We start from the raw sequence: 12,569 nt of genomic DNA, 5'->3' as shown, positions 1-12,569 counted from the left end.
TCTTTTGCAAGCAGTTTTGAAATTTCCAAAGCTGCTATATCCCTTTGAGCGGGTGGAACATCTGGAAGGGATTTTTTTGACTGATTTGGAAAACGAAGAATGGGGATGGAATAACCTTCGGAAATGATGGACTGTACCCATTTGTCTTGTGTCAAGGATAGCCAGGCTTCTGGGTACAGTGACAATCTTCCCCCGACTGCCTCCGAAGATGGGCAGTTGGGCAACACCTCAGGGATGCTGAAAGGGCTTGTCAGGAAAGGCTTCCCGATTGCCCTGGTTCTGCGGACCCCCCCTGCCCCTAGGGCGATGTCTACCATTGTTATTCCCACCTCTGCCTCTGGTAGGAAAACGACTCTGTGCGTCAGGCGAAGTCCCTTGAGATTGTTTACGGAACCACATCTTTCCACCCTTCTGGCCTTTGGGGAAAGGCCTAGAAGGAGTCGAAAAGCGGACCCCGACGGCAGAAAGGGTCTTGCCATCAGTCTCGCACCTAGTCAGGGTTTCTTTCACTTGAGGACCAAAGAGAGATCCATCAAAGGGGAGTTCGTGAAAGACGTCTTGAAAGGTTCCATAAAGTTGCATAGCCGCATCCAGGCGTGCCTACGTAAGGCTACCCCTGTTCCTGCGGCTCTGCTCGCTCCATCAGCCGCATAAGAGGAGGCGCATGGAGGAGTTGGAAATGGAATTAAGGATAGCCAGCTGCGTGTTCATTTTTCTTGGAACCCGCAGCTGTAGGGTCCTTCAACATCTCACTCGCTTCCTTGACCAAGTCCTTTGAAGACGAGTGAAATGGCACAGGTAATTCAGCGACGCATGGTAAAAGTCGCTGAGGAGAACATCCGCTTCCGTACCTATCCATGGACCTAGATTCCTTGTTAGGTGGATGGACAGGCACTGAAGGATCAGCCAGTTCCTTCTTTGTGGCGGCAGCTACCACCATAGCATCCACAGAAACTCCTTTTGATAAAAATTGCTTGTCTGATGGAGCTGTGATGAATTTGGAGGGTCTCCTGGGAGTGGGGTCCACTGAATCAGGAGCCGTCCATGCCTTTTAGCAACCACCTGCATGAGGGGGTCGAAGGGGGACACCCAGGAGGTGGAAGGACGAGAGCCAAACGCCTCAAGATACACAGATTCGTCCTCTGAAGGGTTGAGGGCTGGCCAATTTCCCCTCTGTTTAAGGATCTCCAGAATGTCTGCAAATGAGACATCTTCAGAAGGGGAACGGGGAACCCTCAGAATCATCCAGATCTGTGTCCGGCGTGATAGACTCAGGTGAGTCAATGTGCTTCCTGTTGCACTTCCTCTTCCGAGGGGCTCTTCTGCCAAATCAGGAGAGGCCTCGGAAGAGGATGAAATCCCCAAAGGGGGCTCCTGAGGAGCTGGCTCTCTGCGGTCCGGGATGAGGGAGTGAGTCGACTTACCCTGAGGCAGCATAGAGGGAGGGGCTGACAGAGCCGACTGTGGAGTAGAGCCAGGCTCTAACACACTCCGCATGACCTCGAAAGCACCCCTGTCAGGCAGAGCCAGAGGTCCCCGCTCCGAGGAGCTAAGGACCCCCCTCGGCACCGACAGTGATGGCTCCGAGGCCGATGTCGGAGCCGAACTCACCAGCGCCGAAGCACCGAGAGGGAGAGGGGGGTCGGACAAGGGTCCGATGCCACTCACCCCCTCGGAGCCGACGAGGGAAGTCCGGCGCCGAAATTCCTCCACGGAAGAAAACGGAGCCGGCAGCGGGCGAAGACAATTGTCTCGGCTCCGAAGTGACCACAGTCTCGGTTCCGACACGACCCGGCTCCGAACTCAAAAGAGTCGAAGGAGGAAAGAGTTGATGGACCGGGGCAGGCACCGACTGATGAGTCGGGCTCTGAAGCATCTGGGCAAGTGCCTCGGACTTAAGTAGTCGACTCACCACCCTCTGAAGGTCATGATCGGAAAGCCTCGATGACCTAGAGGAATGAGACCTTTGGCTCCATTCAGACAGCAGGGGAGATCCTGGAGCCGAATGAACGGAGCCAAGAGAAGGTGACCTAGACCTCTTTCTGGTTGTCGGCTCCGAAGATCTTGTCGGAGCCGACACAGGTACCTCGATAACCTCGGCTCCGGCCAGAGCCGGGAAGCCACAGAAACTGTGGACTGAGTCTTATCGGCTCCAGCCGGAGCCGATAAAGAGAAAGGTTGAACAACCTGGGGTCTCGGCTCAGAAAGCGGAGCCGAAGACCTCGATGCCTTAGAGGGCTTCCCTGTTGAAACTGACAGGGAATCCTCTGGTTTTAACAAGCCTCTCAAAATTAACTTGTTCTTTCTCTCCTGCAGGACCCTGGGGCTGAAGCCATGGCACACAGCACAGGAGTCCTGCAGGTGCAAAGGCCCCAGACAGTAGACACAAGAAGTGTGAGCGTCTGTCAGAGACATTTTCTGACAGCACGCATCACACTTCTTGAATCCAGAGACCTTTGCTTCCTTTGACATTATCCTAACTGACAGGTGTACACTAACACACACCAAACACACAGTTATACCCTGTCAGAAAAATTATTAATACTAAAAATAATTAACAATTTTAGTAAAAATACTAGAAATTAAGCACAAAAAAGTTAAAGAAACTACACAAACACACCCTAAGGAAGGGAAGGCCAAAGGCCCAAGGGAAGAACCAGCGGTTCTTTTAAAGAAAACGGGAAAAATAGGGTCGGGATAAAAACTATATTCTACACTAATTTGTGAAGAATTAAGGGTAAAGGGGAAAAAGAATAACTTCTTAGTATAAAAGCTAACACTCACCAGGAACCGGTAGAAGCAACCAACCTCGAAGCTGTAGCGGCAAACGAGATCTGGGGTAACTCTCGCCTAGCATTGTGGGATATAAGGGGAGCCTCGAGCCGGTGGAACCAACTCTCGAGCTTTTAGAGTGGCAGTCGGGCGAGGTCGGCTCCGAACCCATCCAGCAAGAATGAAGGCGAGATAGACAACTTAACATCAAACTTTTTTTTTTTTTTTTTTTTTTTTTTTTAAAGATAGCAAAAAAAAAAAAAACACAGAGGAAATGTGAGCCTCTAAGTTAAATGGCTTCCTTGGGAAGGGGGTGGAGGAGGGGAGAACTCTCTAACTTAAACGAGTTCTACTAAAAGGGACTAAAAAGAGAACAAGGTACTCAACAACAAACACTAGTAAATAAAACTAAGGAAGGTAACTATCTAATAGTTTTATGGAAAATAAGAATATATTTCTACACAAAAAATTTGAAAATACAAACCTGAGCCAGAAAACGACACACCTCGCAGCTGAAGCAGCAAACGAGATCTGGGTAGCTATCACTAGGCATCATGGGATAAGCCAGTAAACAGCTTTCGAGCTATTGAAGATGGCCAAGTCGGCTCCGATCCCAAACAGCAAGAATGAAGGCAAGATAGACAACTTAACATTTATATATTACCACTAAGGAGAAAAATTGAGATAATACCATACATAATTTGAGAGGACCTAAGCATGGGATAAAGCATTTTCAAGTCCTCTGTCCATTAGTAGTACAGGGATCAGTCCTGGGATAAACTTTTTTCCCATCCATATATCTAAGTTGCACTTGAACATGGACAGGGATGAACTTTGTTTTATATAGATGGGGAGTCTGTTTCACAGCAACAGAATCCTTTTTGAGCTATACCTGTTCCTCCAAACCATTCTGTTGATGTTGAAGAATGGTTTACATCCTTTGACCAAGTATTTTCAGTGCCATTTGACTTGCAGATGTGTAGTAAATACATCAGTAATGGGTCAAAGGATGCTTTGTATGCTAAATACAGGTTGCATCTTAGCAGTATGTAGGATACTGAGTGTAATGACCGGGCTTTGTGTTGGTCATGTTTAGGTGCTCTATCCTTTCAGTAAGGTATCTCTGTGGCTGTTCCCTTTGTTGCAAGCATCTGGACAGGTACATGCCAAAGGGGGCATTATATTCAATGACTGTTCTCATAAGGGCTGAGTAAGGGGGGGGGGTATAATGACATCCATAGATCTAGACACAATCATTTTATTTATAAGCTGTGCAGTATAAAAGGGCTTTCTTACATCAATAGATGCATGTTGGTCAAAAATTAGGTCACTCTCTATACAAGTTCTCAAATCCCAAACAACTGGGTTAGCTCTTAGGAGTGTATTGTTAACATGGTAGTTTCCTGGGGTAGGTGACTTCCCAAAGGATACAGTAATGCATTTTTTTGGAATTTAGTTTCAGTACATGATTTTGGCACCATTTATTTAAGACAAGCCTTCCTGAGGGATAGCTAAGTCATTTGGGGATTCAGTGACTGTTCCTAGCTTACAGTGCAAACTTAGTCAGCCAGAGCCTTTTGGCATTGGCTTTTATTTCAAAACAGTATTTACTAAACATGACAGGTCCCAGCACAGAACCCTGGAAGACTACAGTGGTGACTGGTCTCATTGTAGAGGTAACATCCCCTATTTTTATTATGTGCGTCCTATCTGTGAGCCAGTTGGCAGTATAGCAGAAAACAGATAGGTTTATTTAGCTTTTCACTATGCATAAAGGAGGAATTTTGTCAAAAGCTTTGGCAAGGTCAACGTATGGAGTGTGTACCATTTTGCATTCATTGTTTTGATGACTTTTCAAAAAAAGTCCACCAGGTTTAGTAAGTATGACCTGCCCTTGACAAATCCAAACTAAGACAAGATCAGCATTTGGATGTTCCTTATGTCCTAATTGATTAATTCCATGATGTCTTTCCTTGGCTTTACACAAGAGGCTGGTCAGACGTATGGGTCTGAAATTGCCTGGGTCTGTAGAAGATCCTCCCTTACGCAGGGGAATGACCGTAACTGCTCTGCATTTATGTGGTACAAAACTTGTATGGAGGCTGACACTGAATACTGTTGTTAGGGGTGTATATAAATTGTGCTTCATGCTATTTAAAATACATCCATGGATGTTAGGACCCAGTGATGCATTATTTTTAGCTTTTAATAACACTTTTAGGACTTGGTTTTGTGTGATAGCTGGAAGTGAGCCAGGTTCAGGTTTGTGTTAAGGGGACAGTTCGAGGACTGAGATGGGTAAAGTTGGAACTAAATTTATCAGCCATTAGATTTTCTGTATCTTTAGCCTTATTGTAGGTAGCATCATCAATCAGTTCAGCACATTGCTTTATGATTGTCTTCTGCTTGGGTAGCTATTTTAGCCTCAAAATTGGCTTTGCTGGTTTTTGTTACGCTTCAATGACAATGACTCTAACATTCTGGGAATTACTCTTCCTACTTTTGGTCAAAATATTTTTCCTTTTATGATAACACTTGTTGATATTATGGTTCCACCATGTGGGTTTCTTTCTGGGGCTTGCCATGTACTTGTTCCTATGGGGTACAGCTGCATCTATGCAGCTGTTTGCATGCTGATATAGTGTTGTGGTGTACATTTCTGTGTATCCAGTGGAGTTAACTGGTTTTGGTGAGGATTTGAAGTTTGTCAATGTATCACTTAGGAGTAGGTAGTTTGTCTTAAAGAAATTTCTCATGATACCTTGGGTGGCAGGGATCTCTGGTTTCAGTTTTATTTTGAAAGAGACTGCTTTCAGGTCAGACATAAGTGAAGAAGATACGCAGGATGTTCCCATATTAGTAAGGACAAGAGCTAAGAGGTTATTTCCCCTAGTGGGTACCCTGACTAATTGTTCCAGGGCATTTGTATTGACAACATCCAGGAATCTCTGTGCTTGTGCACTGGTGGTGGTGTAGGTTTCCCAGTCTATAACTTGGATAGTTTAGATCACCTAGAAAAATAGTATTTTGGTTTAATACTGAGTGATTCTAGTTCCGTTAGATGGACATTGTGGATTTTTTTTGTCATAGAGGAAGTTTTATAGCTAGCTACTATATGGTATGGTACCTTTTCTGATGGTTAGTTTTACTTGAAGATCTAGTACATCATGCTGCTTTAACCAGCCTTGATGCGAGTTTCTTCTGCATGAAGATTGAGACACCTCCATCTTTTTTCCTCTCCTGTACAGTGGCTGGTCTAAAAGTGGGGAAGGTGTTATAGCCCTGCACAGCCAGTGTGCTCTCTACTATTTTAAACCGTTTTAGTCACTACACAGAAGTCAGTCTTCCATGGTGAAAAGGGCTTGTAGGGAGTAGAGTTTCTTGTTTAGGCCCCTAGCATTGATCAGTAACACCTTCATATTTTCCTTTGTTATGTTAGTAGGTTTATCAGGTTGGCATTTTCTAAAAAAGGCACTATGGTGTAGACAATGTCTTTGCCAATAATCAAAACCCTAGAGGAGACAGATGCAGGTGAAGCAGTGTGGTCTGTCAATCATATCCTCCCAGGCTGAAAAATATTGGGACTCCCTTTGAATGATATCAAAAATTAAACCAACTACTGAAGTCAATTATTTTTTGCTCATAGTCTGTCTACTTTTCTACAAAATATATTAATATAAATATTTTCAAACCAAAATGTAATGGAAATCTGTAGTTATACATTGTTGACCGTCTTAGAATGAGCATTCATCACTGATCATACTGTGCAGTATATTGTCTTATTATAGTAAGCATTTGTGGCTTAGTTACAGTTAATCAGTTTATGGCAGCAAACCTGCCTGCTAGTGAAAGGTTTCTGCTCCAAAGTACAGCACAGGAAACCAGGATTTAGCCATCACCCCTGTGACAGGGCCTGCAAGATCATGGGATATAAGAGTCAGTGGCCAGCTCTCTCACACCAGGGAATGGAACTTTTCAGGGTATCTCCATATCCTATTGAAGGCTTGGGTGCTATGCTGGTATGCTGTGCGCACATGCATGCATCTTGTCTGGAGCCTGGCACAGTCTTACGATGGCATGGAAAGGAGAGTGAATTCTAAGCTGCTCAGGAATCCTACACATGGGGGATGGTTAGCAGAAACCAAACCATAAAATCCTTTCAGTGTTCCTATTCCATAAAGGGATCTATGTCAATGAATCAGACTTGTTAGTGTTGGTTAAACTATTGAAAAATTGTTGTGATAGGGAGTGAGAAAATCAGATGCATACATTGCTAGGTTGAAGCCAAAAGAGTCTTATAGTATGGAAAATCATTAACACCATTCATCTAGTAAGATCTGACCTATTATTTTCTTTAAGTAGTCATACAAGTGCTCTTCATTCTGCACAATGTACCTAGTATAGAAAATCTGCTTATATCAGCATTCAGTGGTGTATTAACACAAGCTGCAGGTAAAGTGGATTTAGTAGGTTATATGACACTGAGACTAGTCTATTTCAGTTTTATAGTCCTGCCATTGTCAGCAGAAATATCCCAATGTAAGTTTTTTAATTGATATGTTTTCTTACCCAGAATTCAGCTGCCTGTTGGAGTGAATGTGCCAAAGGACAGCACTTAGTGAAATACTCACGGTGTTGTAATAACTGCAGTCAGTGTGAACCAGGGACTTACGGTTATGGGAATGGTAAGTCTGAAAATGTTTTCTGTTCATTGTCATGAAGGAAGCATTTGCTGGCATGTTGCATAAAAGTAATTAGGAGGAAACTTGCACAAACTCTGATTTTATTAATGGCTACATGCATAGCAAACAGCAAAGAATGATTATAAGAACAAATTAAATAATTTTGTATACCTGGATTCAACTTCATCCTTATTTAGGAAAACTGAGGTCAAAAGCAAATCCATTAACTTGATCTTAAAACACTGTACTAAACCCCCAAGAAAAAAATAACTGAATAACTATCATTGGGCTTAGAGTAGGATTTGTTTTATAAACAAAAACTTATCAAAATCATGTGACTTCCAAAAAAATCTGAAAATAGTTTCATATTCGCCAACTATAACTGCTTCCTTTCTTGCTCGTTTCAAATATTTTTATTCCACAGAATAAACAAAGTGCATTTGCCACAGAGATTTCAACTAAAGTTCTACTCCACAAAGTAGAAAAAAACCCAAAAAATACACCGGAAACGTAATTAGCACCTTCTTCTTCAGATAAAACAAACTACCAAAGTTGCTGTTTAAATATGGTTCTCATGTGACATCATGCATCACATGACAGCTGAGTTCCCTTACACATTTAAAGTGGTATAGTAATTTTTACCAAACAAATTCAAAGAAAAAAAATGTAAAAAAAAAAACAAGCTGAAAGAAGTGTTATAAAATATAGAAACTTTCTTTAAAGGTATGTATATTTATATAAAAGTTATATTTGCATACATGTTAAAAAGTTAAACATTTATCTCTGTAAGGCATTCAGTTTCAAAAGGTAGCTCATAGAAATGTGATCATTCAAATCCTGGCCACCTGCCTGCATTAAATTTTAGTTGCCAGAACAGTTCACTGTTCTCTAAAAGTATGCCCCAATTTTTATCCAGTATTTTCTTAATAGTAACACTGTCAGCATTATACGGTGTAATCAATGCACAAGTAAATTCAGTAGGGTCAGTTAGTATCAATAGAAAGTATGGACAAATGTTCAATCATAGCCTCACCTCAGGCTTTGTGCCCACTGAGTGGCACACAGTGACAGTTATCCCACTCCACATAAGGGGAGCCACCACGGACCCAGGAACTACCCCCCCCCCCCCATTAGCCTGATGAGCCTGGTCTGCAAGGCTATGGAACATATCATCATGGAACTTATAAACAATGACATTGGTAATCTCCAAACTCTGGACCCTACCCAGTTCGGGTTTGTAAAAGTAAAATCATGTCTCCTAAACCTGACAGACTACTATGAAACAGTCACCAAAGCTGTAGATGAGGGTAAGGTGGTTCACACAGCCTATCTAGATCTCACCAAGGCTTTTGACACCATCCCCCATTCTGGTATTATAGATAAACTCACTAAACTAGGTATAAATCCCTATGTCACAAGATGGGTTGCCAACCGGCTCACTGACAGAACCCACACTGTGAAAGTAGCAGACTCCAAATCCAAGTTCAGACCAGTGACAAGTGGAGTACCACAGGGTTCAGTCCTGGGTCCTCTCCTATTTGGTATCTACTTCTCTGAAGTACAGGCTAACACAGGTCATTCGCTAACAAAGTTCGCAGATGACTGCAAACTAGGAGCCATAATCAAAACTCCTAACAATGTGGACATTCTACAAAAGGGCATCACTGAGACAGATGCCTGGTGTCAAAGCCATGCCAAAAAGTGCATTGACATCCCTTTTGGTAAAGCTCTGTACCCATGAGCAACCACATAGGCGGAAGTCTAACACCGAAAATGTGATGAGACCTTGGGACACAGGTGGACATTAGTCTCTCATTGCCACAGTAGTCAGGAAATCCTTCTACATGGCACACCATCACAAAAGGTTTCTCATCCAGGAAAATAAGAGGTCATTGTCCACCTCTACTCGGCACTCATTAGACCCATTATACCCCTTGGTATGTACCCCATCAAGACATCTAGAACAACTGGAAAGGCCGCAGAAATACCTCACAAAGAGGATTACCAGCCTCAAACTGTTGTGTGTTTGTATAACTGTACACATCATTAAATTAGTCAAGAAAACTTTTTATGCATATTGACATCTTTTGTTACAACAGTAGCTCAATTTGTCACTTTGTGTTACACACAACTGTTTCTATGTTTATAATATTTTAATTCTGCTGAATGCGGATATTTAGGTTTGCATTACTCATGAGGTTATACTTATAAAGTAATCTGGGCTGTTTGTACATTTTTAGATACCTGTTCTAAAATACATGAAACAGTTTGTAAGTTTATTTTAAAAGCATCTGGCACTCCATGCTATATTTACAATAATATGCCGTAGATGGTGAGGTAATTGAATCACCCTTCCTTTCTTCCATTCCTTCTTGTTAGATTGTAGATTAACTGACATCTTAGATGATTTTTTCAGGCATGATGAAGTATGATAACTACCGAAAAGTGATTATGATTCTAAATTGAAATTGAAAGTAATTACTTATTAATGAAAATATATTTCTTTTATCTACAGAAACTATATGCAAAAACTGTTCACATCAGCAATGGTCACTTAGAGGAAGCTCTGAATGCAGCAATAAAACCATCATTTATCTGTACTGGGACAGTCCAGAAGCAATTTCATTCCTGGTACTTGCAATTACTGGAGGAATTTTGACCATTTTGGTTCTGGTTATATACATTAAAAATTCAGACTCTCCAATTATAAAAATATCTGGTGGTTTCATTTTCACTTGCAACTTACTGGGGCTCTTCTGCTGCTTCTTGTCTGTACTGCTCTTCATAGGTGAACCAACAGATTGGAAATGCAATCACCAAGTATCTGTTTTTGGGCTAAGTTTTTCACTCTGCCTTTCCAGTGTACTTGCAAAAAGTTGCCGCATACTAATGGCATTTGCAGGCACGACAAGCAAACCAACTAAAACTGAGACAAAGCTTTATATTTCTGTTATTGTGGTTGGCCCTGTAATCCAAGCTTTAATTTGTCTTTCATGGATGCTGATGGAGCCAGTAAAAGTCTCAGAAGAACATCATCTAGAAAGTATTCACATCATTTGCTCCAGTCCATCGCAGCTTTGGCTTGCACTAGTCATTGGATACTTATGTTTACTGGCTCTGTTTTCCTGTTTCTGTGCAATAAAAAGTAAGACTCTCCCCTCCAATTTTAACAATGCTAACATGATAGCATTCAGCATGCTAATTTTCTTTTGTGTTTGGCTATCTGTTATACCTGCACTAGCTGCCAAAAGGGACAAAACCACTACAGTCATGATGATTATTGCTATCTTAGCATCTGCTTTTGGATGCCTGGCTAGTTTATTTTTCTACAATTGTTATGTAATCCTATTACACCCAGAGAGAAACACAAGTGCATGGATTAAGCAAACAAATTTTAACTACTGTGCAATCATTGCACATAAGGCTAGCCTTAACATCCAGCTGTGTGAAAACAATGACACTCAAATGAACTTACTGACAGCTGTTTCAGAATAAAGGGGGAAGCCTCAGTTTTTATATGTGAGAGAGGAGGCAGTACAAAGGAAATTGTGTATGCAAGAAACAGCCCTAAATCCAGGATAATTTCCAGATGACTCCTGAAAATACAAGAACTTAAATCATGGGTCAATAAGAATGCAGGTTGACCAGTACAATGCAATAATTCAGTCACAGGTTTCAAGTTTGCAAGCTGGTATCTTATTTACTGTTGTATATTGTTTATGATATTAAAAAAGAGATCAAGCCTAGATGTTAAGACTAACTCATCATACCTTTTTCTAAGTAGAAACGCTTTACTATTTTTACAGTCATGCTACAACAAATAGAATGGAAATTAATAGACTAGTTTACTTTATTCTAACAGATTAATTTGACTGGATCTGTTAGTTGATCTGAAAATGCAGATTCATATGAAAAACCTAAGAAATTAATAAAAGCTAGCTGGTGGTAAATAAAATTTCTATACAAGTCTGCTTTATGTGTGGAAGTTTAGTTTTTATTATGTTTTATAGTAATAAACATATTTGCAATGTTTGAGATCGACAAGGATCAGGGCACTAACAAAATATTTGGATTTATGAAAGTGGAAAAGTATAGAATTAAACTGAATGACAAAAAATGTCTGTTTCTAAATGTGTTCTAAATATAGAAAACAACATTATGTCATTGCATTCTTTTCTGCATTACAGAACAGAACTATAGGACGTCCAATAAAATGTGTTGTTGAGATAATTATTTCAGTATCACGTTTTTCCAGCAGTGAGGTAATAGGCTAAACAGTGACCAGTTTTGGAGCAGCAAGACCCTTTACATCCCCTTTGTTTCACCATTTATACTAAAAAGATTTTATATCAAACCACAACTCCTTCATTAAAACTGTTTTGCATTGTTTCCTTTATTTTTTAAATAAACACTCTTATAAATCCATGAAGTGGTTCCTGTTCTTATTAGGTTATTTTGAGAAATGTTTAGCAAACAATATTGGTTAGAGGTGATTGCATGGAAACAACTGAACTCACCAAGACAGATAAGATTATGACTTAGATAATAGCATATGTTAAATAACCAAAAGACTCCCAGAATGGTGTTTGTGTATAGAACAAACAATTTGACATGGCAATGTCTTCTCATATGACTACAGTATGCTACTGCTTTATGTAGGTATTATTTGTCAGGCTGTGGCTTTGGATGAAGGACACAACACTTTAAACGCAGTGGGATTTTAATGGTATTGCTGCAGATGCGGATGAAGTTACACTTAATAAGGGACATACTGGATACAGTCTGCTATTTAGAAGGTATATGGACATAGCCCTACTATCAGGATTACACTCAGTCTGTCCCATTCGGTACGGATTCTGTCAGACATTTTCATTGAACTAAACTGTGTTAATGCTTTTTATATTAACTTTCCACCAGAAGTAAGATACAGACTGTGAGTAAGGTCTTAGAATGTCTTAATGTACAGAAGTATGGAGTTGTTTTGATTCATGTACAAATGATCTCCATCTTCAAGGACTCCCTGACTGTTAGTGGGGAACCTACAGCCTTCTTAACATAGTTTGTACAGGTATTAGGATGGATTTTTCACAAATCACACATTGAAGGGAGAGTCAG

At 41.0% G+C, this 12,569-nt stretch overlaps 1 protein-coding gene across 2 annotated transcripts in view; it reads left to right on the top strand.

Moving 5' to 3' along the window:
* The window catches only part of LOC122798561, a 1,002,482-nt gene extending 990,603 nt beyond the window's left edge, over positions 1-11,879 (top strand). For both annotated transcript variants that reach the window (XM_044067615.1, XM_044067614.1), the window contains 2 exons: positions 7,346-7,457; positions 9,970-11,879. In XM_044067615.1, coding sequence (XP_043923550.1) covers positions 7,346-7,457; positions 9,970-10,949 — 1,092 coding nt within the window. In that variant the 3' untranslated portion in view covers positions 10,950-11,879. The remainder of the gene's footprint in view (positions 1-7,345; positions 7,458-9,969) is intronic.
* The last annotated feature ends 690 nt before the right edge of the window (positions 11,880-12,569 follow it).

The sequence above is a fragment of the Protopterus annectens genome, chromosome 3.part1 (assembly GCF_019279795.1).
Source record: "Protopterus annectens isolate FY-2018-M chromosome 3.part1, PAN1.0, whole genome shotgun sequence".
NCBI lineage: Eukaryota > Metazoa > Chordata > Ceratodontiformes > Protopteridae > Protopterus > Protopterus annectens.
Note: the sequence above shows the minus strand (reverse complement) of the source record. Positions and strands in the feature narration are given on the sequence as shown.